We start from the raw sequence: 25757 nt of genomic DNA, 5'->3' as shown, positions 1-25757 counted from the left end.
AGAGAGAGAGAGAGAGAGAGAGAGAGAGAGAAAGAAAGAAAGAAAGAAAGAAAGAAAGAAAGAAAGAAAGAAAGAAAGAAAGAAAGAAAGAAAGAAAGAAAGAAAGAAAGAAAGAAAGAAAGAAAGAAAGAAAGAAAGAAAGAAAGAAAGAAAGAAAGAAAGAAAGAAAGTTAGACAGACAGACAGACAGACAGACAGACAGACAGACAGACAGGCTAGTTAAGTTTATTCCAGCAAATACCAACAAGAGCCTTACCACAACTTAAAGACCTTAATTATTGTTCCATCAAAAGCTTTATTTGCATCTGACAAACTAGTACATGAAAGCTTTTGCAGGAATAAAAAATGCCACAGGAGTCTTGCTGGTTCTCACAAAGCCAAGTTCAAACCTGCCTTTCAGACTTCCTGAATGCTCCTGTTTTTAATGGTGAACAGAAGAACCACATGGAATTTTGGGCTCTGAAGACAAAGAGGGGGGAAAGGGATATATACACAAAACTGTTACCTGCTACAGGGGAAAACTGGTGTGAATTCACTTTGGGGCTCCCACGATTCCTAGGAGACACCATTAAATTCTGCTGGCTGGAATTCAAGCCCGGACTGCCGTGTGGAGGACTGCTCATATTTAATCCGTAGTTATTGCTCTGATAGGGAGAAGGCTGCATGGGTTGTCCGGAGTTCATTGGTCCCATATTTCCAGGACCTCCATATCTAGCACTGCCCATCTGTCCCATTAAATTGGGATCTCCCATGCCATAGTTCCTATTCTGCATAGGCATGCTTTGCCCAGGTGACATGTTCATCATGCCACTGACTGCATTTGTGCTCCCCGTTGAAGAAGCTCTGATGCTCTGGCCCACTGTACTGGGGTTTGGTCGAAATCCATTTTGTTCTCTGAAAGTTGCACACATGAGACAGCATGAGATACTGACCTTCACAGAGGCTAGATTTCACAACATTACCCTTACGCTTTCTAACATTATTCAGTATATATCCCTAATATAATTTCAACAGCAGGATATATCAGAGCTGCCACATACAATCTTTCTTACTGAATAAATTGTGACGGCAGGAATTCACCATCAGGCTGCAAAGTCTTCTCCTAAAGCCTGTTTATGTTTTTCTGTCAACATGAAAAAGAACTAGGCAGAGCGATTTAAAATACTTTGAAAGCTACCCAGCTGTTACATTTTTTAAAACGAGCACAAAAACCATCAAGAAGATACAGAAAGCTAACACAGTCAACTTCCAGCATATAAACTGGAGACCAAAACATAAACAAGCAGTAAAGTAGACAAGCCCTTCAGTTCAAATTCATTAAAAAAAGAATGGTCTCATTACATGCCTTATACCAGGGGTAGTCAAACTGCGGCCCTCCAGATGTCCATGGACTACAATTCCCATGAGCCCCCTGCCAGCATTTGCTGGCAGGGGGCTCTTGGGAATTGTAGTCCATGGACATCTGGAGGGCCGCAGTTTGACTACCCCTGCCTTATACCTTACTGGTATTTTAAAGCCAAATACAGATTACAGAATTGGACCAACTACTGGTATAGTTGAGCCCAAATAAAGCAGAAAATATTTGGCTTTCATTCAATTTCAATGTACCAACTATCTGGTGGTGGAGAGGTTTAAACTTTAAAGGACTACAAAGTTAGCCTTCCGTTCTCTCCTGTAGGGGTCTTTCCTGCCTTTTGCTCTGGTTTTCAGTGGTTCTGCTGATGGACTGGCACTGGTTCTGCCGTCCTTGAAGACATCCCCCCCTCCCACTACGCCCCAAGTTTCTATGTCAGAGATTCTCAGATTCGACCTTAGTTCTGTTGGCTTTTGGCATTGCCACAATCAAACTGCCTCTGTTGGGCACATTGCATTGCTGACCTTACAAAAATGTCCCCCAAACACACTTCCCTTTCTACTGCAGAAATTCTCTAGGACATTCTGCTTGGGCTTATATCGCCAAGCTATTTTCTTCCATTGGAAACCATAGAGGATGGGGACATGTGCTTTGAGTGCCCGAAGAGTTGGACTCTGAAACTCAGGGGTGTTTTTGAGGAGATGCTCCAGCAACTACACTTCGAATTTGGTGCCTCTACCTCAAACCCATCCTAATCACTGAATATATTCCAGGATAGATTAGCCATTAACCTTAATGAACAGCAGGCTGCACCTCAAGGAGGAAAATGACAGAAGTCAAAGAAACTGCCCCCTTCCCCACCACCACTGCACGAGCAGAAGTGCTTTCCACTCACACATGGAAGAAGAAGAAGAGTTGGTTCTTATATGCCGCTTTTCTCTACCCAAAGGAGTCTCAAAGCGGCTTACAATCTCCTTCCCTTTCCTCTCCCCACAACAGACACCCTGTGAGATGGGTGAGGCTGAGAGAGCCCTGATATCAGTGCTCGGTCAGAACAGCTTTATCAGAGCCATGGTGAGCCCAAGGTCACCCAGCTGGCTGCATGTGGGGGAGTGCAGAATCGAACCTGGCATGCCAGATTAGAAGTCCGCACTCCTAGCCACTACACCAAACTGGAAATCTTTTGATCTAAGCATATTGCCTTTAAGAAAGATGGAAACAAAGGATGTTGCAGCCACTGCTTTCTTGCTCTTCCTCTAGGACCAGAGGTTTGACTTGGTGCAGGGTAACTTTCTCTGAGTTAAGATACAAGCATCTTAACGTGGCACTGAAACCAGAACCAGCACAAATGAATATAGAGAAGATGGCTCTTCAGCATATGATATAATCAAACAGAGGGGAGCACATTTTTTAAAATTTCAGTCACTTAAACCAGGGATCCTCAACCTGTGGTCCTCCAGATGTTCATGGACTACAATTCCCATGAGCCCCTGCCAGCATTTGCATTTGCTGGCAGGGGCTCCTGGGAATTGTAGTCCATGAACATCTGGAGGACCACAGGTTGAGGATCCCTGACTTAAACCATTTACACAACTCAATGTCTTTTCAACATTGACATCTCTCTTAAATGTAGTGAAAACATGTTATCTTAGAAATAAAAAATATAAATTGCACCTTTGAAGGAAATGGGTGGATATATAGCCATGCCGGTCATTGGTAACTGGGTTTCGGAACAATTTGCTTTTGGTTTGTGCTGTCACTAGTGTCCCATCTGCTAGGGAGAACCGATAGAGGGGAGTTTCGGAGTGACCTTGAATATAAGCTGTTGGGGAGGACAAAAACTGTAAGTACCGCAAGTTATACATTGCAGAAACCAGGGAAACATAACTGACAATACCATCACTCATTCTTCCAAAAAATATCAGCACAAGAATTGAAACATTGGGGGAGTGCTCTGACAGAACTGCTCTGTGAGACAGCTCTAAGAAGACTGTGACTAGCCCAAGGTCACCCAGCGGTGCACGTGGAGGAGCGAGGAATCTCACCCAGCTCTTAACCACTGCACCAAGCCAGTGACCTTTCTACCATTACCTGAAAAAATGTCCAAGAGATAGTGATCTGCAAAATGGTACACGTAAATTGACAGGACAAGAGCAATCAGGGAAGCTCTGGATTTCGCATACATTTTGCAGGAAAAGAAGAAGTGGGAGCTTGGCTCCAATGTCATGCACATGGTCTGTGCACCCAGGGGAACCTCACTAAAAAACCTGCCATGACGCTCCACCAAAGAGGATACACTAAAACGAGCCACTGAAAAAAGACCGGTAGATGGCAACAAGAAGACATTGGCTATGTGACTGCTGCAGGTATGGAAGCGAAGGCAGGAAATGTAGGCTAACTTATTTAGCATCAGCCAAAAGATACTGCCAATCAAGTTTTTCAAGTTTCCCAATCAGCTTTATTTATTTAAGACTACTAGATGTAAAGAGCCTCTTGTGGCGCAGAGTGGTAAGGAAGCAGATATGCAGTCTGAAAGCTCTGCCCATGAGTCTGGGAGTTCAATCCCAGCAGCCGGCTCAAGGTTGAGTCAGCCTTCCATTCTTCAGAGGTCGGTAAAATGAGCTTGCTGGGGGGTAAACGGTAATGACTGGGGAAGGCACTGGCAAACCACCCGTATTGAGTCTGCCATGAAAACGCTGGAGGGCGTCACCCCAAGGGTCAGACATGACCCAGTGCTTGCACAGGGGGTTCCATTACCTTTACCTTACTAGATGTAAAAGAAAGCATGATATTCCTTTATTTGTTAAGAAAAAGCTTTTACCTTCTTGATAGTGGCGTTTATTTGACCATGGCTGTCCCTCATTTGGACATAAAAATCTCTGAATACAACGACGGATTGTATCTTCAAATCCAGGCCTCATAGACCTTAGGGAATTTGTATCTATGTTAACCAGTTTACCTGTCAAGGGAAGAGAAATGAGAAACCCATATTATAAACAATTCCAAAAAATAAACAACATATCCTACCCATGATGATTTTACACTGGAAAAATATTCCCTCTAATAATGCCCCTTATATAAGCAACTTACCAAACAAAGCAATCAGAGAAAAAACTTTGTCAAGCTAGATACAGCTAGATCTTATACTTCTGGCCCTGCTCTTAAGATCTTTTATGGCTGGTCTAAAACCATACCAACAAAACTGAATGAACGGAATGGATCTTTTACTGATTAAACCAGGAAACAGGGCAAAGATTACCCAGCAGTTTTGGCTTGCCTGGGCAAGTCTCCCAATCTTCTCCCTTAGCACAGTGAAGAGCATATGCAGTTTCAACAGAATATATGTGCAACAAAAATTGAATTTGGTCCAAACAAAGAAGCTGATTACATGTCTGAGGTTGGGAAGTTTGGCCACATGATCTGGGTCTAGGCAACTATCCTTGCATTAAGTCCAAGAAGTGCGAGGCAAACCAGATACATTCAGCTTAAAACAGTCAGTGGGCAGAAAGGCACAATACTGGTATCCTCCACACATCTAAGGAGAATGTCAGAAGTGTGTTTATTGCCTGATCCAGGCCTTTGAGCTGGAGAAATCCCGAGCAAGCAAATGGTACAAGAACAAGTTTTAATATACTATCAAGTCATACAAAAACAGAGAAGATAGGTTGTAAAACATATTTTGCTATATTTTGGAATAAAGTTATGTTCTTCAGAGAGGTTTCTCACCTGAAAGGTCATGCCTAGTAACAAAGCTCTCTGTATTTGGTGAAAATACTCTTTCCACGGCAGAAATACGACGGGCCACGCAGATCATACAGGACTGCAAATCTGCAATTAGAAAAAATATGGTTGTTCCATGCATATTGCAGATATTTTGCTGTTGAAAACTAGGGCACTAACAAATATTCTTAGCTGCTAAGGCATGAGATGGAGATCAGCTGAATCCCACATATATGTTATACATACTAATCAAAACTCACAGAGGTAAGCCAGTCTCTTGCCATTACCTTCTCCTTCTTCCATCATAGCTCTTGGTTGAGACAAAGCAAAACACTGCATGGTTTCAAATCGCTGATGTGACTCCTGGTTGTTCCCTACATCCTCCAGAACATCATGCATGGTTTTCACCATCATGCGACAGTTAAATGTATGACTCTTCTGTCTAGGTGCTTCATTGGTCCAAGAAACGCCGTTCACTAAAACACAAAGATTTCAAATAACTTCTGTCTCAAGAACAGCGGAAGCTTTGTGCTAGTCTGCAATCTGAAGTAGTTACTTGTGGGAGCTAAAAGTGATCAAATGTCAGATGCTGGAGCCTTCCTGAAGTGAGGGGGATGTGCAGCTGATCAGTAATGGGCATGGGATCTGCAGCAGGGTTGGGCGCTTTGGTGCCCGAAGTGGCCGGTCTCTCCCAGGGCGGCCAGCCCCGCTCCGTGGGGGGGAGAGGAGGCACAGGCATCAGCGAGCCGGCGGGTACACACACGCAGGCGTAGAGCTCCGCGCCTGCGTGTGCACGCCTACCGGCACGCTAACGCCCACACCTCCCCTCCCGCGGTGTGGCGCTCGCTGCACCGGGAGAGACCAGCCACTTTGGGCACCAAAGCACCCAACCCTAATCTGCAAACCTACATAAGAGGAGGATACGGACTCATGACTGGATCCAACCAACTTTTTCACTGGTGAAAACAGTACAAGTACTAAAGGATCCTTTTTGGCCACTGAAAAGACAATACTGAGAATTTTGGGGCCTGGCTAGACAGAAGTTATGTGGAAAGCAAGCTGTAATAAGAAAGTGAAATGGGCAAGATTTAGGGAAACAGCTGGCTGGATCCAACCCATTGTTACTTCAAAGGTGTTCGTTAAAAAAAATCACAGGGATTTGCTTCCAAGTATAAAACTGGATGTGCCAATGTAGTGAATGTCACAAAGTCAAGAAAAGATTTTCCTCTCAATTTTCCCTTGATTAGGAAAAGGACTCCAGGAAAAAAGATGACAGGTCTAGGGAAGGGGAAAGGAATACCTGGCCTTTCCATCATGCACACACAGTATTTCTGCAAGCTGTGCACACATTGCCTAACATTTATTTGCTTATTTGCTTTATTCCCATATCACCTTGAGCAGGACTCTGAACAGGCAACATGCAATTAAAGCCATATCATGATATTAAACACAAGCCATTGTAAAGCAGCACAAAAACCTATTTGTAAGAGAGAAGGGTCTCATAAAAAAAAAGCTGATGATAAATCCCTTAACTAAAATCTTGGGTAAAAAAATACAGGTGTGGCACCAAAAAGAAAGGAGGTGTCAGCCTCAAGGGTGGAGGGTGTTCCTAAGGCAAGATGCCATCACAGAAGACACCTGTTGTCTAGTTGCCTCTGAAGGTCGGGCACTGAAAACATGGCTTGGTAGGCTGCACAGCAAGCCTGCATTGTGCAGGGTCTGGACTAGATGACCCTGGAGGTCCATTCCAACTCTATGATTCTATGATCCTAGCTAATCACTGAGGCTTAGTTCTGAGATGACCAAAGAAATGTACAGGCACCAGATACACCTCCCTGCAGATACACCTCCCATACACTTTTTCAGTACCTAAAATGTCTGTCAATGGCTCCTAGCCATGGTGACTGAGGAGAACCACCCACAGTCAGAGGCACTAATCTTCTGAACTGCAGAATCATGGGAAGGCCTCAGCCTCAATGTGGGTCACTATGCGGGACAGGATGCTGGACTAGATGGACCACTGGTTTGAGCCAGCAGGGTTCTTGTAATGGTACCACAGCAATATGTGGCACAACCACCTCCTTTCTGGATCCAACCCTTTCTGGATCCGGTTTTCTGGATCAGGATTTCAGGCAGCAAAGTTCAGGGCAGGCATAATTTCTGACTGACACCAGTTGGATGTAAGCAAATTTACTCAAGGATCTAGAAGGCAGCATTCAAACAATTGATAGAATTTAGAGCAGGGGTAGTCAAGCTGTGGTCCTCCAGATATTCATGGACTACAATTCCCATGAGCCCCTACCAGCAAACGCTGGCAGGGGGCTCATGGTAATTGTAGTCCATGAACATCTGGAGGACCACAGGTTGACTACCCCTGATTTAGACTACTGTGTTCCAAAAGTAAACTAATTGTTGAATTTTCCTAATTTGAAAGAAAATTCAGATCTGCTACAGTAGAGCCTTTTAACTCCTTGTTTAAGTAAGGGTAGAATGATAGGTGAAGTTGTAGAATTTAGAGCTTGCTAGTTATATTGCAAGTGAACTGCAGGTGATTCAATCAAAATTATATTTTTAACTTATATTATAAAAATAATTTCTAAATGAATTATCCCCATTAAAAGGCACAAAAAAAAGGTAACCAGGGGGAGAGAAGATTGATAATTTTGCTTAATTTAATAACACAAATAATTATAAAGCTGAAACATGAATGCTTTGCAGAATGACTAACCTAAATATATATTTTCTTTAAAAACAAAAACAAAAATTGATTGCTAATGGCTTTATTACCTGCTGATTTGGGTAAATTTTTAAGAAAATCCTTCCGGTCCTCTTCATGCAAGATATTGTAAACACTTGTGTTAACCAGATCCTCTTGTTTGTATTGCAAATACTGAGTAACGTTTTCTGATACAAACACAATGTTCCCATCTCGATTGACTACAAATAAGAAGCCATCCAACGCCTAGAAACAAGATGATGGTACTGTCACGGACACAAGGTGGCGCACAGATACATAAACAGAGATTGCTTCCCGAACAAGATCTACTGCACCAAAGGAATAACACAGAACCAGCATATTTTCAGATCTAGGCTCAGCATCTCTCACAGGAGGGTAGCACTCCAAGCAGCTTCCAGCTGAAGCTTCTCACTGGCTACTCATCTATTAGGCAGAGGGAAAGAAGTCTCGGAGCGCCTTCCTTCTCTTCCTGCCCCACCTGACACACGGCAGCCCTTGAGATCTTCTGTTCTTCAGCTCTACTGGCTCGCTCAGGACTGCGAGTGCAGCAATAGGTGCATGGCCTTATGCTGCGGTCCTGTTTGTTTGAAGCAGGGTGTGATTCAGACTATGCACTGCACACATCGCTTCCCCAAACAGTCCCTTTCACAATCCCCGAAACACTGATACTGGAAGATGTGCAACCTGGATGAACAAAGCCGCACCAGCTCAAGAGTTACAATGAGATGGAGACAATGGATAGATCACTCTTCATCTCTCTTCCATCAGAAGAGAATCAGGATAATTCTGCCCAGTTTCCCTGTCTCACTACAGCCTCCTCACAATCATTTGGCTTTTTGTCTATGCAGGTTGCACAATCATCAGCCTTTTGTTCCATGTAAATTTAGTCTAGAATTTCTCAATTTATTCTACTGGCCTTCATGCCAAAATTACACCCTGCTGGGCGGGAGAGAGTATGAGAGGATCCTTTCACGTTTGGATGCTGTGCCAAGGCAGGGAAGAATCACATAACACATAAAGTGCTTTGCTGTAATTTTATCAGTCATCTTCACAAATCAAATAATAATGTATGTTTATTACAAGAGAAGGGAAGTGAAGTGTGTTGTTTCAGACTCCGTGCACATGTGTGGATATAAGCCTACCCACATATAAGCCAAGGCACCTAATGACACCACAAAATGCTGGAAAAACTTATTGACTCACATATAAGCCGAGGGTGGTGTTTAGATAGTGGCTTTTTCACCTTTCCTCCCCTCGCCCCTGTTTTGGGCAGGATTTTTTCCCCTTTTCTTCCCACCCTCCTCCTCCTCCCTCCCTCCTCTTTCACTCTGACCCCTCTTGCCTTTATTCCTTCCTCTAGGGGTGTTTCTCCTTCTGCTCTCGGTTCTCCCTCTGAGACAGAGGCTTCAGAGCTTCCTGCAACACATGCTAGTCTTCTTAAGGCAGGGAGGGGGGACTGCTCTTTCTCTCCTAGGCTTGCTGTGTCTCTGCTGTTCCTGCCTCTGCTTGTTCAGGCAAGTATACTCGTCTCCTACCCCCAACCCTCCTGTCTTGTCAGAAAGCTGTTTTTTATAATACCTGCATATAAGCCAAGGGGGGCTTTTTTAAGCTTAAAAAGGGCTGAAAAACCCGGCTTATATGCGAGTATATACGGTATATGGCTTTCTCATCTAGCTCTACAAAGATAGAACATCCTCTGAACTTGCCTGTAATAAAAGAGGTCCCAAGGAATCCTTGTCAATTACACCTTGACCTGTTGAAGACACATCTGCCTTCTGGACGTCGTCATCCGTAGAAGCTGCTTTTCCTAAAATTGCAAAGCAAGTTTCATAAGTGACACTATATGCAAGGACACTGGCAAAAATCTGCCATGCATTCCAATTGATCTTTTTGTTCATGTTTAAGGCAAACGGGCTCTGGGCTCTCAAGCTCTGCCCTCCTGCATTTTCCCTGTTTCTCTTACCAGAAGTAACAAATAACTGCTTTGAACAGGGACTAACTCTATCCTCAGAAGAGAGAACCAGTTCATGTGGAAATTGTATGCATTCAGTAGTTACATCCTAGGAAGAGAAGCAAGGGAGAAAAGCAGAATGGACAAAGGAGGGCATCCCTAAAACTGATTCCTTAGCCCACTACAAACAGCAACTAGGGTCTTGAAGGTGAGAGCTATTATTTTATAGTAACTGAGTGTTGCATAAGGGTGGGGTACAATTTTTTTTAACAATATTCTTTTTATTATGATACAAAATAATGAAGATTAGAAATTCCCTTTAGAATTGCATCGATTGGTCCTCCACTTTCTTCATTCAAACCCGAAACGGTTTTTTAATATAGTTTTTTGAGAATGTTTAACTTATTGATTACGGTCAATGATCAAATACTGCAACCAATACATTCCTAGTTTCCCCAGTTACCCCTTTTGAGCCCCAAAAATGTTCTTTAGGGAAATCCACATCTAGCAAGACCTCACGGTGGTGGTTGGCCAGACTGAACACACTGAGCCAAAATTAATCAAAATGCAGATATAATGAAACACAGAGCTTCCTTCGTAATAATTAGGAATAAATGCCTTGCCTTGTTCCTTTATCTGCCGTATCTGTCTAACAGTTTCCTTTAAAATTGCACATTTGTCTGGCTTGACGTTGAAATTGTCAATGTCACTCAGGTTGGCAGATATCAGTTCAGCCAGTTCTTCAATATATTTGCTTTCCTGTTCACGTCGACGTTTCTCCCCACTGCAGACCAAACTAGAAAAGAGAACCATTTTTATGCAGTCAAGCCTCACAACAAAACCAATCTTCTTCAATATAATTTGTATACCATCAAAATTAATGTAAGTTTACACATGTACATTTGTGATGCTACTTTTATATGTGGGAAAACTGGTTGCTGAGAAGGTACGCAAGCCAATGTTCACCCCAGGGGTAGTCAAATTGCGGACCTCCAGATGCCCATGGATTACAATTCCCATGAGCCCCTGCCAGTGTTTGCTGGCAGGGCTCATGGGAATTGTAGTCCATGGACATCTGGAGGGCTGCAGTTTGACTACCCCTGGTTTACCCACTTTGGTATCGACAGGGAATTGGGACGTGGAGAGATTAAGATGCAGTGAGAAAAATAAAGATACTTAAAGAAGATATGCCACACTATCTACTGGAATGCCCACTTTACACAGATCCAAGGAGGAAATTTCTCAATAAAATCATTCCAGGTGCATTTTCTTCGGCTCATGACAAATTAAGGTATTTGGCTTTCCGATACGGACCCATTTGTGACACGAAGGGTTGCCACCTTTGCTTTGGCCGCCAGAAAGATTTGAGCTGGCCTTGTGACAAATACTGTGGGCTAATGAGCAGAAGGCATGGGTTAATGTATGTAATTTTTATTCTGCGTTTGTTTGTAACAATTTTAATTTATCTGATGATGATTTTGCGATGGCCTATGGCCTAGTGCAATAAAGTTTGGCATTGAGAAAAATAAAGATACTTAATTAAACCAGTATGAAACCCAACTAACAGGGAGATCCCTAAACAGGACTCATCAGAAATGTTTTGCAGTGTATGGGACATCCCACATTTGGCAAAAACTGAGAGCAAATGAGATCAAGTCACCGCATAACCCAAATAGAAAGATTTGGCATGGCAACATTTCAGATGTATCTTTGTTAGGCAGCTGCTTTGGTTCTGGTTTGATTCAGGTTCACATAACAATGTCAACATGTTAAAATAGATCACCCATTCACTTTTAACACTGTAATATTAACAGAGGTTTCAGTTTTTAAAACCCCAACCCAATTAATTGTTCATGAGTACTGAATAACAAAAAGTATCCCATCCCAGGACTCCCTGGAAGACTCCCTGGAGAAGAGCCTAATGCTGGGAGCGACTGAGGGCAAAAGAAGAAGGGGACGACAGAGAATGAGGTGGCTGGATGGAGTCACTGAAGCAGTCGGTGCAAACTTAAATGGACTCCGGGGAATGGTAGAGGACAGGAAGGCCTGGAGGATCATTGTCCATGGGGTCACGATGGGTCGGACACAACTTTGCATCTAACAACAATCCCATCCCAAAATAAAAAGTATCTCATCCCATATATATGTATTGTTATTATTATATTTATAAAAAATGAACAGTGTGTACCCTGGTCCCGGGGTATCACAGGGCAACGGCTTACGCTTTCTTGAATCACTGGTCATGCCGTCCAAGGTATTTTCTCCCAATCCACTCATCCTGCTCAAACATCAGCACCTGACACCATAAAGGAACAGCCAAGTTGAACATGTCTCAAGAATACAAGCTAAGCTTATTCAAAAGCAATACATTTAGAAACTTGGTTCAACTTTCACAGTGACAAGTTGGTAAGCAACCAGAGGTGCATCAAGTTCAGTGGTTTTAACAAGCTCTTTCAGTTTGTCCCCCCCACCATGTGTAAATGAAGCTCAGAAGCAGCAATATTGCAGGCCTGATTTTCAGTTTATGTAAGGCAGGGGTGGGCAACTTGTGGCCCTTCAGATGTCCATGGACTACAATTTCCAGGAGCCCCTGCCAGTGAATGCTGGCAGGAGCTCATGGGAACTGTAGTCCATGGATATCTGGAGGGCCACAGTTTGCCCACCCCTGACGTAAGGCAATGGCCAAACCCCCAAGTCAGCTACAAGGACAAAAGCTTTGCCCTTCACTTGGCCAGCACTTGGGCTTCCACATTCCAGACACAGCCCAGTGCAAAGTCATTATAGGCAACATCAATCAAAATTTAGGAATATTGTATATTTGAGTAGTTACAACAGTTCAGAGCAGTGGTCCCCAACCTTTTTATCACCGGGGACCACTCACCGGGGACCACTCAACCCCTTTTATTGAGGCCCGGTGGGGGGGTAGTTTACTCCTCTACTCTCAACCACTGCCCTAACGCTCTCCGATCGCTATGGTAATGTTTAAACATCCCTTCAAAATAAGATACAGACACGCCACAACAATGAAGTGTGTTGTAAAGGGCCGGGGGGGATGAAGTAAAGGGCCGGGGAGGGGGAAGAAGGCGTCCTTCGGGGCCCACCTCCAATTAGTCGAAGGACCACATGTGGTCCACGGCCCACAGGTTGGGGATCGCTAGTTTAGAGGGAAAAGCAATAGCAGCTAGGGACATGGTGGGTGTCAAGGGTTTCCTGGCAATGGGACCAGGCTGTAGGAAGGTTCCATCACTGTTCAGTTAATGAAAGTGCCATAGGTGGAATAGGTAGAAAAAGGGGAATTGATCTGCTTTTCCCTTTATAGAGCTGCTGCGTTCGATGATCAGATAGCTCATTGTCACTAATATTGGTTTTGGGAGGCTTCCATACAGCTACTAGGTGAAGAGAGCAATGGAAAAATTAGATTCTGCCACAGCATTTCTTTAATAGTAAGTCATCAGTTCATATTTATAGGCAAAGTGTGAGAGTAAATTCATATACAGCATAATGAAAATGGGTAACAGAGTCCGGAGATAAATAGGAAAAACAGTAATTTGGGTTTGTTTGTATTCACTTGAGATTGAATTGCATGGGAAACATTTTGTGTGCAATAAATACGTCCACACTAAGTTATACATTTAATGCAGACAACAGTCTACTCTCACCTAGCTTATCAAAAGAAAAAAACCTTTCCATCTCACGGAACACTACGTGTCCCACAATGGTGAATCAGTTCAGAAAAGACAGAGCTGATTCAATATACCTGGAAGAGTCAGTTCAATCCATCTGGCAGAACTCTGGCCCTTTCCCTCTTTGGGGATTGAAATAATCGTGATTCGGGGCTTACCACTTCAATCCAGCTTTCATTCATATTATGGCAAATCGTTGCCAACCATGGATAATAGGGGAATAAAGTGCAGAGGGGAAAGGAGCGCATTCAGGCTCCAGTGACTGTTCTCCATTATCAAAAGCATGATTTGGTGATTAAGTACATGCATTGGTTGCTACATCTCTACATAAATGAATACATTTATTCATTTAGGCATTTTGTTCTGCTTTGCTCCACAATGGTCACACAAAGCGGTTCACAAGATATCAATAGAAGTAATTTAAATAAACAGGGAGGGTGAAGGAAAAAACAAGAACAGCCTCTCTTAACCTTCTGACTGTTGTATAGTCAAGTAACCCCGGAAGTGATGTCTAGCTAGCCACGCCTCCCTGCCACGCCCCCAGAAGTAATGTGCATACAGTGTGCATGGCACCACTCATAAAATGCCTGCCTGAGCAAAACAAGGGAGCCTTCATCTCCGCTGTCATAAAGCCCACCATGCAAAGCAGCAATTCTCCTCAGGGGAAATGATCTGGGTGGAGATCACTTGTGACTTTGGGAGATCGCCAAGTACCACCAGGAAGTTGGCAATCCTAGAAAGACCTGAGAATATATTTTGCAAGGGGGAAAATGGCTGTCAGGGAATGGGGAAACCTGGGAAGAAAGGAATCCTTGTGCAGGCTGTGCACAGTCCTTGCACTGGATCCAGGTATAGTCGTTCTCAGTTAGACCGTTTATGCACTGGGAACTTCACTGCCCCACCCCCCTGTCAGGAGCACAGATCCGGGGCTGATGTGGGCGCAGGAAGAGGTGGGGCAACCTGCCATGACTAAAACTCCAGCCTACAGCCCAGCATGAAACCTCCAGTGTATAAACGGTCTTAGGGATGCCAACTTCCAGCTGTTGCAAAAACAGACACATAGTACTCCAGGTGTGGCCTGACCAATGCAGCATATAGCAAATTTGACAATCAAAAGAAAGATCAGAGAAAAAGCTCTTAAATCTCCAGCATCACTCAGGAAAAGAAAAGGTCTACTCTAATTTACCTTCTTTCCTTACCAATATTCTCCCATCCTTTCCACTGAACACTTTACACTGAAAGCTCCAACACACATTAGAAACATACAACTTTGCTACCATTTTTAAGGCTGCCTCTATTTCAGGGTCATGCTTGCTGATCTTGGATTAACTCTCTGCAGTTGCCCTGCTGCCCCAATGAGTTGTAGGATCTTTCCTACAAGGAAGCAATTGTCTTGCTTTTTCATGCAGTACACACAGAAATAGCTGAGGACTAGGCAATTATTAACTTCAGTTGCCGGGTACCAGAAGAGACTTCGACAACAGAAAATGCAACACCAGCCAAAGCTAGCACAAGGATTGGCTAATCCAGAAAATGGTAGTTCTCGTTTTGCAGCTATCTTGGGAAAGCAGCATATTTCCTTGAATTCATTTGTGCCCTGCCTTTCTCCCCAAAAGCGGCTTAAATCATTCTCCTCGCCTTCATTTTATCCTCACAACTCTGTGAGGTAGGTTAGGCTGAGAGACTGTGGCTGGCCCAAAATCCTTGTCCTCTCATCTCCCCTTCCTTACCATGGGAAATCAGAACTGGGAACAATGTGACTTTAACCCGGAGCTCTTATTCTAACCTTGTATCGACAACTATTGACTGGACTTGGGCACTGATTTATGACTTGTGTTTTTATTTTATTATTATATTTAATAATCTTTTAGTTTTATGATGTTAACTACCCCAGACCTGCCCACGGGGAGGGGCAGTCTAGAAATTACATTAAAAGCCAGTTTGGTGTTGTGGTTAGGAGTGCGGACTTCTAATCTGGCATGCCGGGTTCGATTCCCCACTCCTCCTCCACATGCAGCCAGCTGGGTGACCTTGGGCTTACCACAGCACTGATAAAACTGTTCTGACCGAGCAGTGATATCAGGGCTCTCTCAGCCTCACCCACCCCACAGGGTGTCTGTTGTGGGGAGAGGAATGGGAAGGCGACTGTAAGCGCTTTGAGCCTCCTTCGGGTAGAGAAAAGCAGCATATAAGAACCAACTCTTCTTCTTCTTCAGTGATATCAGGGCTCTCTCAGCCTCACCCACCCCACAGGGTGTCTGTTGTGGGGAGAGGAATGGGAAGGCGACTGTAAGCCACTTTGAGCCTCCTTCGGGTAGAGAAACATGGCATATAAGAACCAATTCTTCTTCTTCTTCTAAAAGGTTCCAATCAGTTGGTGGTCCCTGGCCCCAAGGAAATACAGCTGGCCTCAACCAGGGCTAGTATGTTCTCGGTCCTCGCCCCTACCTGGTGGAATCAGCACTCAGAGCAGATCTGGGCCCTGACAGAGCTAGCAATTCCGCAGGGCTTGCAATATGGAGCTCTTTCACCAGGCTCATGGTTGGGGGCATTGAGATGCAAATATCTACTGGTGCCCCCCACTAAAGATGCCCCCTGACCGTAGACTAGCCCTGGAAGATCTGGTGACAACCCAACCTGGGACTGCTGGTGCTGGTGCCAGTTTGGTGTAGCTGTGTGTTGGAATGCCAACTTATAATCCGGTGAGCCAGTTTTGATACCCCACTCCCCCACATGCAGCCAGCTGGGTGACCTTGGGCTCACCACAGCACTGCTAAAGCTGCTCTGACAGGGCTCTCTGAGCCTCACCTCCCTCACAGGATATCTGTTGTGGGGAGAGGAAAGGGAAGGCGATTGTAAGCCGCTTTGAGACTCCTCCTAGTAGAGAAAAGCAGCATATAAGAACCAACTCTTCTTTTTCTTCTTGCTGACACTAACTTAAATTGTCGCTTCACTTTAATGTTAAATGTTAAATTTATAGAAACTTTAATGAATTGTTAAATATTTTATCCTATTATGGCGTTTTGAGCCTGTTTGCTGGGAGGGCGGTATAGAAGTGTAATAAATAGTAATAACAATAGCAATAAACTTCCATGGCACATGCAAATTTGAACTTGAGTCTCCGAGATACTGGTCCAACACACCTAATCACTGTACCACTCATAAGGCATCTACACAAATCTACACAAATAAATCTCAATAGACCTTCAGTTGGTTTCACTGTCCTCATGTAGGTTACTTTTCCTCCCTTTTCCCACTCTATAATGTACTGATCAGTGGAAGGAGGCATAATAAATTAGCTTTTTCCGTGACAATTAGGAATTTAGACCAACAAAGATTTAATCAAGGGGTGAGCTTTCGAGTGTAAGCACCCTTCCTCAGACTATGATCTTCTACATGACAGGGAATATCTAGCAAAAATCAGTTCTGTTACATCTGTGTCACAACCAGATACAGCCAATGATAATCCTTTGTCAAAACAGCCAATGAATCCCCTAGAATTCAGTGTACTTTGCAAATTGCTGGTCACTTCCCAGCAATTCCCTGGGAGGAATGTCTCACAGTTGTATGGAGCAAGCAACATATGGAGAGGTGATAGCCTTTGATCCCTCTACCAGCCACATTTTGTTTCTCTTTGTAAAGTACACTGAATTCTAGGGGATTCATTGGCGGTTTTGACAAAGGATTATCATTGTCTGTATCTGGTTGTGACACAGATGTAACAGAACTGATTTTTGCTCTGACGAAGAGTGCTTGCACTCGAAAGCTCACGCCTTGAATAAATCTTTGTTGGTCTTAAAGGTGCTACTGGACTCTCTGATTTTATTGTGCTACTTCAGACCAACACGGCTACTCAACTGAATCTATCCAATTAGGAATTTAGAAAGAGAAAACCAAACAAAAACACACTGTCATTTGCATGCTTGCCACTAGATGGCAGAGCAGCATCAACCAACTGGGCAAGCGGAATTTAAAGAGCAGCAAGTAGCTCTCTCTTTCTCCTTCTCCTCCCTCCCCCCCCCCTGCTCCCACACACAAACACACGGGCAGCTTTTAAGAGAGGAAGAATGCCAGCAAACATCTGCAGTTCAGTCATGCAAAAGGTAGAAGCCAGCCTCCAACCTTTACTGCATTTGAGCATATTTGTCTTGATGCCCCAAATCTTCATTTGGTGTTATACAGACGTGTACAGAACTGCAGTGTTTTGCGTTGCTCTCATAGCAACAGCATTCCTAAGCAGAAGCACAGTTTAGTACTCCTAGAAGCTGCCCTCGGAAGAGACAGGAAACGCCTAGAGTGAGATAAGAAAGACGTTCGGGAAGGGCGAGGGCAAACATCAGAAATTAAGTAACTGCAGTTTTGTATTTAGAGTAAACCCTTCGATGTCATAAATTCACGTTACTTCAGAAGAATATATGGAGTCCAGTGGCACCTTTAAGGCCAACAAAGATTTATTCGAGCGCTCTCTTCCTTAGAGTGCTTGCACTCGAAAGCTCACGCCTTGAATAAATTTTCGTTGGTCTTAAAGGTGCTACTGGACTCTGATTTTGTTTTGTTGTGCTGCTTCAGACCAACACGGCTACCCACTTGAAAGAATATATGGAACAGCGTTGAAAGGAAGTTACGCTTCCCAGCACACCATTCAACAATTTCAGCATTAAAGCGTTATGTTCTAAAATTCCTGTTGGAGAAGAACAGAAAGGCCCGTGGCAGCTTAACATTAAGCAAGGTAATGTGGCCTAAGCTTTCATGGTCCACAGCCCACTGGGTAAAATGCAAAAGAACACTATCCCAGCACAATTTTGTCTTTAAGGTAATATATTAAAATGTTTTCCCTTTTTGGCTGCTGTATACTAACCTGTCCCTATCTGTAAAATGTGTTACACAAGGAAAACTATATAGAACACACAGAAGCACATTTTCTTCTGAACTGGAAGCCTCACATAAAATTCTGTGTAAGGCTGAGCAGGCTGAGAATTTGTTCCTTGCCTATCTTAGGACAATATTCCTCCCCTCCCCTCCCTTTGAGGAACAGTTTAACTGGGTTTGAGGTCCATGGAGCTGACAGAACTCTCTAGGAGTTACATTAGCTTCTATTTGTGGTTTATTTAAGTGGCTGCATTCTAAACAAAAGGCATCCTTTTAAAGAGCTTATTCTAAAATAAGAGGTAATAAGAGGTAATAAGAGGTAATCCTTGATAGATTGTGTTATGATGTTCTACTGAAATTTGTGTGCTATAGATTGTTATAATGTTCCATGTAAATTTATACAATTTAAACCACCCAGAGCTGCAAAGCATGGGCGGTATAAAAATCCAAATAAATAACTAAATATCCTCTGCACACCAGTACCTTTTCCTGATAATATGGTCACTGAGTCTGCAATGAGATGCTGCGAAGCATCCGGCCCAGAAACCCAGAGAGTCTGCTCCTTTGCTCCTGATGATCTTGTGCTTGAAAATGCTCGACAAAAGAAAGCTGTTTTTCATGCAACAAGAGACCTTCACAACTAAGCCAATTATCGGATGCATTATTAATGCAAAAATCACTCATTAGAAACACAGCAGCAACAATGTTGATCCATCAGACGTGGAAGCGTAATGACTACGGCTGCTTGAAGTTAATTCTGTTGGAAGTGCACCTCTCACGAAAGCCTCTTTAAATAACAGGACAGTGAGATTTTCAGTCTGGGTCAGTATCGAGCACTCTGCATAGTTATTTATTTATTAAGCGGGCGACTGTCTGTTGCAGGGCGACTAGCGTTTCTAAGCAATATGAAATGCATTATTTCCACCGACTGATTTCATAAACCCAAATCTATCTTTATAACAGGTGTCACTTTAGACGGGTCAGACTAGGATCTGGGAAACAGGTTTGAATTCCTATTGCCATGGAAGCTTGCTGGGTGACTTTGGGCCGACCACACATCCTCAAGCCTAGCTTAGCCTCACAGGGTTGTGGTAAGGGTAAGATAGGGGAGATGAGAACAAGGGTATGCCCTTGGAGTCCCCACTGAGGAGAAAGGTGGGATATATATTTTAAAAAACGATGCTACAGTTTTGACACTCTTAAGTAGTATGTTGCAATTCTTAAATGCCATTCAAGAAGTTCTAACCGAATCAGTTCTAGAAATGCCATTCAAGAAATTCCAATCAAATCAATTCTAGAAATGTCATTCAAAAAGTTCCAACCACATCAATTCTAGGAAGTTGTCTTGAGATGTAGAGAGACTGTCTTGATAAGAAATAGAACTACTTACACAAATGGTTTTCCATATAGGCATAGGTCACAAGAGCAGCATGGCTGACATTCTTCCACCTTCGCCAAGCTAAGCTCCCAGCACCCTACTTCACTCTGGAACTCGTAGCCACAGTGATCCATGTGACAGTAACCTCTAGATTGGACATCTTTAACTTACTCTACATGGGCCTACCCTTATCTGTGTTCTGGAAACTACAAGTGGTACAGAATGCAGCGGCCAGGGTTCTCACAGGAAAACCTTGGTGGGCCATATTCAGCCTGTGTTTCAACAGCTGTGCTGGTTACCAATCAAGTTTAAGGTCTTGATAATTACCTTTAAGGCCACTCTGGGCCCAGTTTACCTGAGGGACTGCTTCTCTGCCTTTATCCCATGAAGAGCACTACGTTCAGCCAATTCCAACTGGCTGGTTATCCCTGGCCCTAAGGAAGCATATCTGATCTCAGCCAGGGCCAAATCATTCTCCTTCCTGGCCCCCACTTGGGGGAATGAGCTCCTAGAGAAGCTCTTCGACCAACCTTTTGGCTGGGGCCAGAGAGCAGATAACACCCACAGGGGCCTCCAGAACACACTGCTATCTGTTAAGCCCATAGGACACATCGTGGGGCAATCCTCAGTCCAACCAACCTGTTGGGTTACGGTCAAACATTACATTGAATGGTTAAACAGTTAATGGTTAAATGCTGAGTGCTGTGTTGGGTTACAGTTAAATGTCAAATGGTTAATGTTTATTTATTTATTGATGTTGAGACAGTTTACGGAGTCCAATTCTGGAGTGTAATGTAATGTGCATACTGGAGCATGCATATGTTATGAACCTATGTTGTAAACTGTCTTGAACCATATGAGAGAGCGGCATAAAAATTCTATCAGTCAATCAAGAGGGTGTTACAGAGTTAGCCATTGTATAGCTTCATATATTTAAGAGCATTCTTCTCTACATTTCAAAAGAGCCTCTTGTGGCGCAGAGTGGTAAGGCAGCCGTCTGAAAGCTTTGCCCATAAGGCTAGGAGTTCAATCCCAGCAGCCGGCTCAAGGTTGACTCAGCCTTCCATCCTTCCGAGGTCGGTAAAATGAGTACCCAGCTTGCTGGGGGGTAAACGGTCATGACTGGGGAAGGCACTGGCAAACCACCCCGTATTGAGTCTGCCATGAAAACGCTAGAGGGCGTCACCCCAAGGGTCAGACATGACTCGGTGCTTGCACAGGGGATACCTCTACCTTTACCTTCTCTACATTTCATTATCATGACAACTATAATTCCCTAGGCTTTTGTAAATCCAAAGGCAAGGGAAGGGCATCTTCTGTATGGATGCTCTCCAGTTCCGAAAATCCTAGCCACATGTGCTATGAAGAGGAAGCAGCTCAAGACGTCTGCGTAGCTCATCTCTGAAAGGAGGAGGGGGCTTATGCAGAAACATTGAGTGATGGAGGAATTTTGGAATCAGTCAACATTATGCTTTGGCTAGAATACTAGGAATGCAGGAAGCTTCAGAATAAGTGATAAAGCCTAGCATGCATGTCACAGTGCTGACAATTTCTGGTGAGAAGATTCTGTTTTTAAGGCAGTTTTCAGCTCCAAATTCACATTCCTGCACATTTCGACAAACTTTAGCTGTTTCAAACCTTTAATAAGTGACTTCAGCCAAGGAAGCCCTTCGTTACCTGCAAAAAAAGTCTCGCAAGGTCACCGTTATGGCACAAAAGTTCAAAGACTCTGATGCTGCCAAATATTTTAATGATCATTAGCTGCAAGAAAAGAGCAAGTCTGAAACTGTTTTTTTTTTAAAGCTGTATAGCCAGACCTCTAATATGAAACACTGATGTGACCTATACACCTTTTACACATACACAAACAAGGCTTTTCCCACTGTTGTAACCCCAAAATATGTTACTCCTCTTTTATCTTCACAACCTGTGAGGATATACTGTGAGGTGGGGGAGGCCAAGAGAGTGTGCCTGTCCCATCGTCACCCAACAAGCTATGGCAAAGCTGAGATTTCAAGCTAAAGCTTTTAGATCCTACACCGCTCTAACCATTACACTATGCTTTACTATACCATTTGCCAAACACTGCTATATAGTTCGATTGGTCAGTCAACCTGGTTAGCATCTAGATCATCCTATAACCTGTAAAGACAACCTATAAAGACATCCAGACAACTTCCCTTTTGGGTGAAAATACACTCACAGCAGGAAGTATCTTGAATCCAAAAAACTGCCAGTATTTCACGGTGCAGAAAATTAAAACACTAAAGGAAATTATAGAATAAGTTATTCTATTTGGTAATCATCAAACACACAGCTAAATCCCTTATTTAGCGCAAGGAGAATCAAACTACCTATGACCAAAAAAACACTTACTTTTTTATGCTGCTGATGCTTGTGCTGTTGAGCGTTGCCAGTTCTATGGTTGCTGCTTTTAGTGTTTGTTGCCAGCAGCACCCTGGGGTTCCTAAATGAGATGGAAGGATGGGACACAAATGTTTTAATAAGATAAGCTTGCAAAAATGTCTCATACAATCTTTTTTGCTAACTCTTTGTGAACAAGTTATTGCTTTAAAAAAAAAAGTTTTTCTGGCAATCATCTCTATTGATGACACAAAATGGCACAAAATCAACCTGATCTCAGACCAAATTATATTGCTTATGATTAAGTTTTGGAACTCAGGACTTGCAACATGAATGAATTCCAGAATGAATTCTAGCTTTTACTGTTGTATCTGACAATGGGAGTCATGGTGACTTTCCCAACATTCAACAGCCACCTAAACCTGACAGCTGAGCAAGTGAGACCACCCAACAGATGTTAAGTTTAAATAGCTCCCACCCATCTAACTTCCAAGCAGAGGGAAGTGAAATGGCTCACAGTGAGTGTAGTAGAAATATAAGAAGAAGAGTTGGGTTTTATATCCCGCTTTTCACTCCCTGAAGGAATTTCAAAGAGGCTTACTATCACCTTCCACTCCTCTCTCCACAACAGACACCCAATGTGGTACATCGGGCTGAGAGAGCTCTGAAACAACCGTTCTATGAGAACAGCACTATAAGGACTATGACTAGCCTAAGATTACCCAGTTGGCTGCATGTGGAGGAGTGGGGATTCAAATCTAGTTCTCTGATTAGAAGCCGCTTTTAAGCACTATACCACGCTGGTTTTCACCAGTGTCAGACTAAGATCTGAGAGACCCCAGGCTCCAATCCTCAAGGAAGTTTGTGAGGTGATGTTGGGTCAGTAACTTCCTTTCAGCCTAACCTCACAAAGTTGTTATTGTAATGATAAAATGGCGGGGGGGGGGGACTCCATTTGAGCCCAGTAGCAAGATAGAGACCAACAAGATTTTTGAGGTATGGCATTCAAAGTTAACCTTCATCACTTTCTCATGTTAAAGTGCAAAGACTTTTAAAATTCATTTCAGGTTGAAGTCAACCATTTATCAAGCATCCCAAAGAAAATGACAATAACCTAAGTAAAGTTTTTAACAACAGCTGTGTGTTTCAACTGATTAACTCAAAACCACTTGAAACCCTATGTAACACTGAGACTGTTTTAGGCTAATTAGAAAAATAAATTGTTCTTGGGAAATATTTATGAGGCATTCACATGTAAAAAGCACACTATAGTCTGGTGTAAAAAAAAAATCAGTGTTTCAAAATTAATACTTTTAGCTCAGTCTACTTATAGATAATTATTAGTAGTCAGGTGAAGAGCTTTGTACAAGCAGATAATTTCTCAAGAAATTTAAGCAGGGCCTTTCATCTCAACGAGTTGCATATGCATTTGTATGCAAGTTTAACCATCTCAGTTGACAACACTGACAGTAGCTGCATTCAGATGAACAATACCAATTAGAGAGGTGATTGGCAAGTGGTCACAAAGATTAGCATCTAGGCGCAACCATCTCCTAATTTGCATTATTGCAATGCTTTCGTGATAAGCAACCCCAGCCCCCAAGTGGCTAAGAAAACAGCAACAGTACAATTAAAAATACAAATTCAAGCCCCTGAAAAATGGATATTCGCCTGCCAAAGATCCCAGTTCACTCAGCTATTTGAACAATGAAATACATGGCAGAGGTTTTCCTAACATTTATGTATCTACATCAATACATTGGGCAATCACTGGAACAGGCACCAAGTTGACATCTAATGCTGCAAGCTGCAGATTTAATCTGGTTGGCTGGAGAGAGTACAAAAGATACTATCATTTCTGTTTAAGAAATAGGTCTTTCATATATTTTTTCGAAACCCCTGTACAAATATTACAAAAGTATCAGAAGGTGATAGTTTTTAACAAAAAGACTTGGGATTCTACAGATCTGTCACTGCAATATCTGATCTGGGTAATAAGGTATAAAATAGTGTTCTAAAGGTAAAGATATCCCCTGTGCAAGCCCTGAGTCATGTCTGACCCTTGGGGTGACGCCCTCTAGCGATTTCATGGCAGACTCAATACGGGGTGGTTTGCCAGTGCCTTCCCCAGTCATTACCCTTTACCCCCCAGCAAGCTGGGTACTCATTTTATCGACCTCGGAAGGATGGAAGGCTGAGTCAACCTTGAGCCGGCTGCTGGGATTGAACTCCCAGCCTCATGGGCAGAGCTTTCAGACTGCATGTCTGCTGCCTTACCACTCTGCGCCACAAGAGGTTCTACAACGTGTTCTACAACGTTCTACAAGTATTCTACAGCAGTTCAAATACAGAAAGCACCGGAGCAAAGGTGTTTGCCTGTCCAACATTTTAGAATGGAGATTACCAACAATTAAATAGTGGCAAAACTGTACAGATTACACAGGAGAGTTCAAAAGGGATTTTGTCAAAGTCCTTTTATCCAGTTAATAGTTTGTAAGACACAGCTGCAATCCTATTACAGATCAGAATAGGAAAAAAGTAAAACCAAAGAAAGTGCTCACAAATTAGAAAGCAAGGATTTCAACTGCTTGCTTTTTAATAATCCATTCTTAATCATTAGTCCATCAATGGTAGATAACAGGACTATTCAGGATGCTGAACTCTCAAGCAGCTTACAAAGGGTTCCAAGAAACAGGCAATGTCAAAATAAGATGAACTTACAGAAGTAGGATAGATGAAATTCACTGTAAGTGCAAAGCACGGGGACACACAGGGACACTTTCAAAGCTACACATACCTCAAGGAGATTTAAAGCTTCTTACTACCCCCCAACGAAGAATGTAAGGCAGTAATAGAAGGTGCACTAGAAACTTTCTTCCCAATGTTTTAAGGAATGGGACATGCAAATATCTTTGTTCATTCGGCCACAGCTCCTTCAGTCCTAGTCAGTTCCGTGATATCCAGAATTAGCAAAGAACTCCCACATGTTTCCTTTCTAGTGACTACAATCTGCCACAAGTTGCTCTAACCTAAAAGTAAGCTGTTCTTGGGTCTTTTATCACCCTGGCCCTTACTTCCTGGGGAACTCCATGAAACAGTCTTTTCTTAACCCCAGCAAACTTTAAGGTCCATTAGAGAAACAACACCTCTGCAGACAGAACAACGCAACATTTAACAGCTCACCTCAGTTCCTTGCGTCTTTCCCATGCAAACTACCAAAACAGTGACTTTAGATTTAGTAAGAGCTAATGATTTTTTAAAATTAAAATGTATTCACATTTTGGTGTAGTGGTTAGGGAGGTGGAGGGAGGGTCATGCCAAAAATGCGTATGACACTGCTAAATTAACCACGGCTTTGTAGAAGCAAGATTGGTAAGGTAAAGTATTATAAATATAATAAATGCATAGCTATAAAGCACCATGGACTTTGGCAGAAAGAAAGCCAGCTTGGTGTAGTGGTTAGGATCACCAACTTCTAATCTGGCAGTCCTGGTTTGATTCCTCGCACCTCCACATGCAGCCAGCTGGGTGACCTTGGGCTGGCCACAACACTGATAAAGCTGTTCTGACTGAGCCGTAATATTAGGGTTCTCTCCGCCTCACCTCCCTCACAGGGTGTCTGTTGTGGGGAGAGGAAAGGGAAGGCGATTGTAAGCCGCTTTGAGACTCCTCCGGGTAGAGAAAAGCAGCATATAAAAAAC

General features: G+C 43.1%; 1 protein-coding gene across 5 annotated transcripts in view; it reads right to left on the bottom strand.

Annotated features, from left to right (window-relative positions):
- NCOA3 (nuclear receptor coactivator 3) overlaps positions 1-25757 on the bottom strand; it is a 109773-nt gene that overhangs the window by 26482 nt on the left and 57534 nt on the right. For all 5 annotated transcript variants that reach the window (XM_077335553.1, XM_077335556.1, XM_077335555.1 and 2 more), the window contains 10 exons: positions 22070-22159; positions 11951-12058; positions 10386-10558; positions 9518-9618; positions 7862-8036; positions 5362-5550; positions 5081-5182; positions 4176-4313; positions 3029-3176; positions 506-894 (listed from right to left, as the gene is read on the bottom strand). In XM_077335553.1, the coding sequence (XP_077191668.1) occupies positions 506-894; positions 3029-3176; positions 4176-4313; positions 5081-5182; positions 5362-5550; positions 7862-8036; positions 9518-9618; positions 10386-10558; positions 11951-12039 (1504 nt within the window). In that variant the 5' untranslated portion in view covers positions 12040-12058; positions 22070-22159. The remainder of the gene's footprint in view (positions 1-505; positions 895-3028; positions 3177-4175; positions 4314-5080; positions 5183-5361; positions 5551-7861; positions 8037-9517; positions 9619-10385; positions 10559-11950; positions 12059-22069; positions 22160-25757) is intronic.

This window comes from Paroedura picta, chromosome 4 (genome assembly GCF_049243985.1).
Source record: "Paroedura picta isolate Pp20150507F chromosome 4, Ppicta_v3.0, whole genome shotgun sequence".
Taxonomy (NCBI): Eukaryota; Metazoa; Chordata; class Lepidosauria; order Squamata; family Gekkonidae; genus Paroedura; species Paroedura picta.
This window is presented reverse-complemented; position numbering and strand designations above follow the sequence as displayed.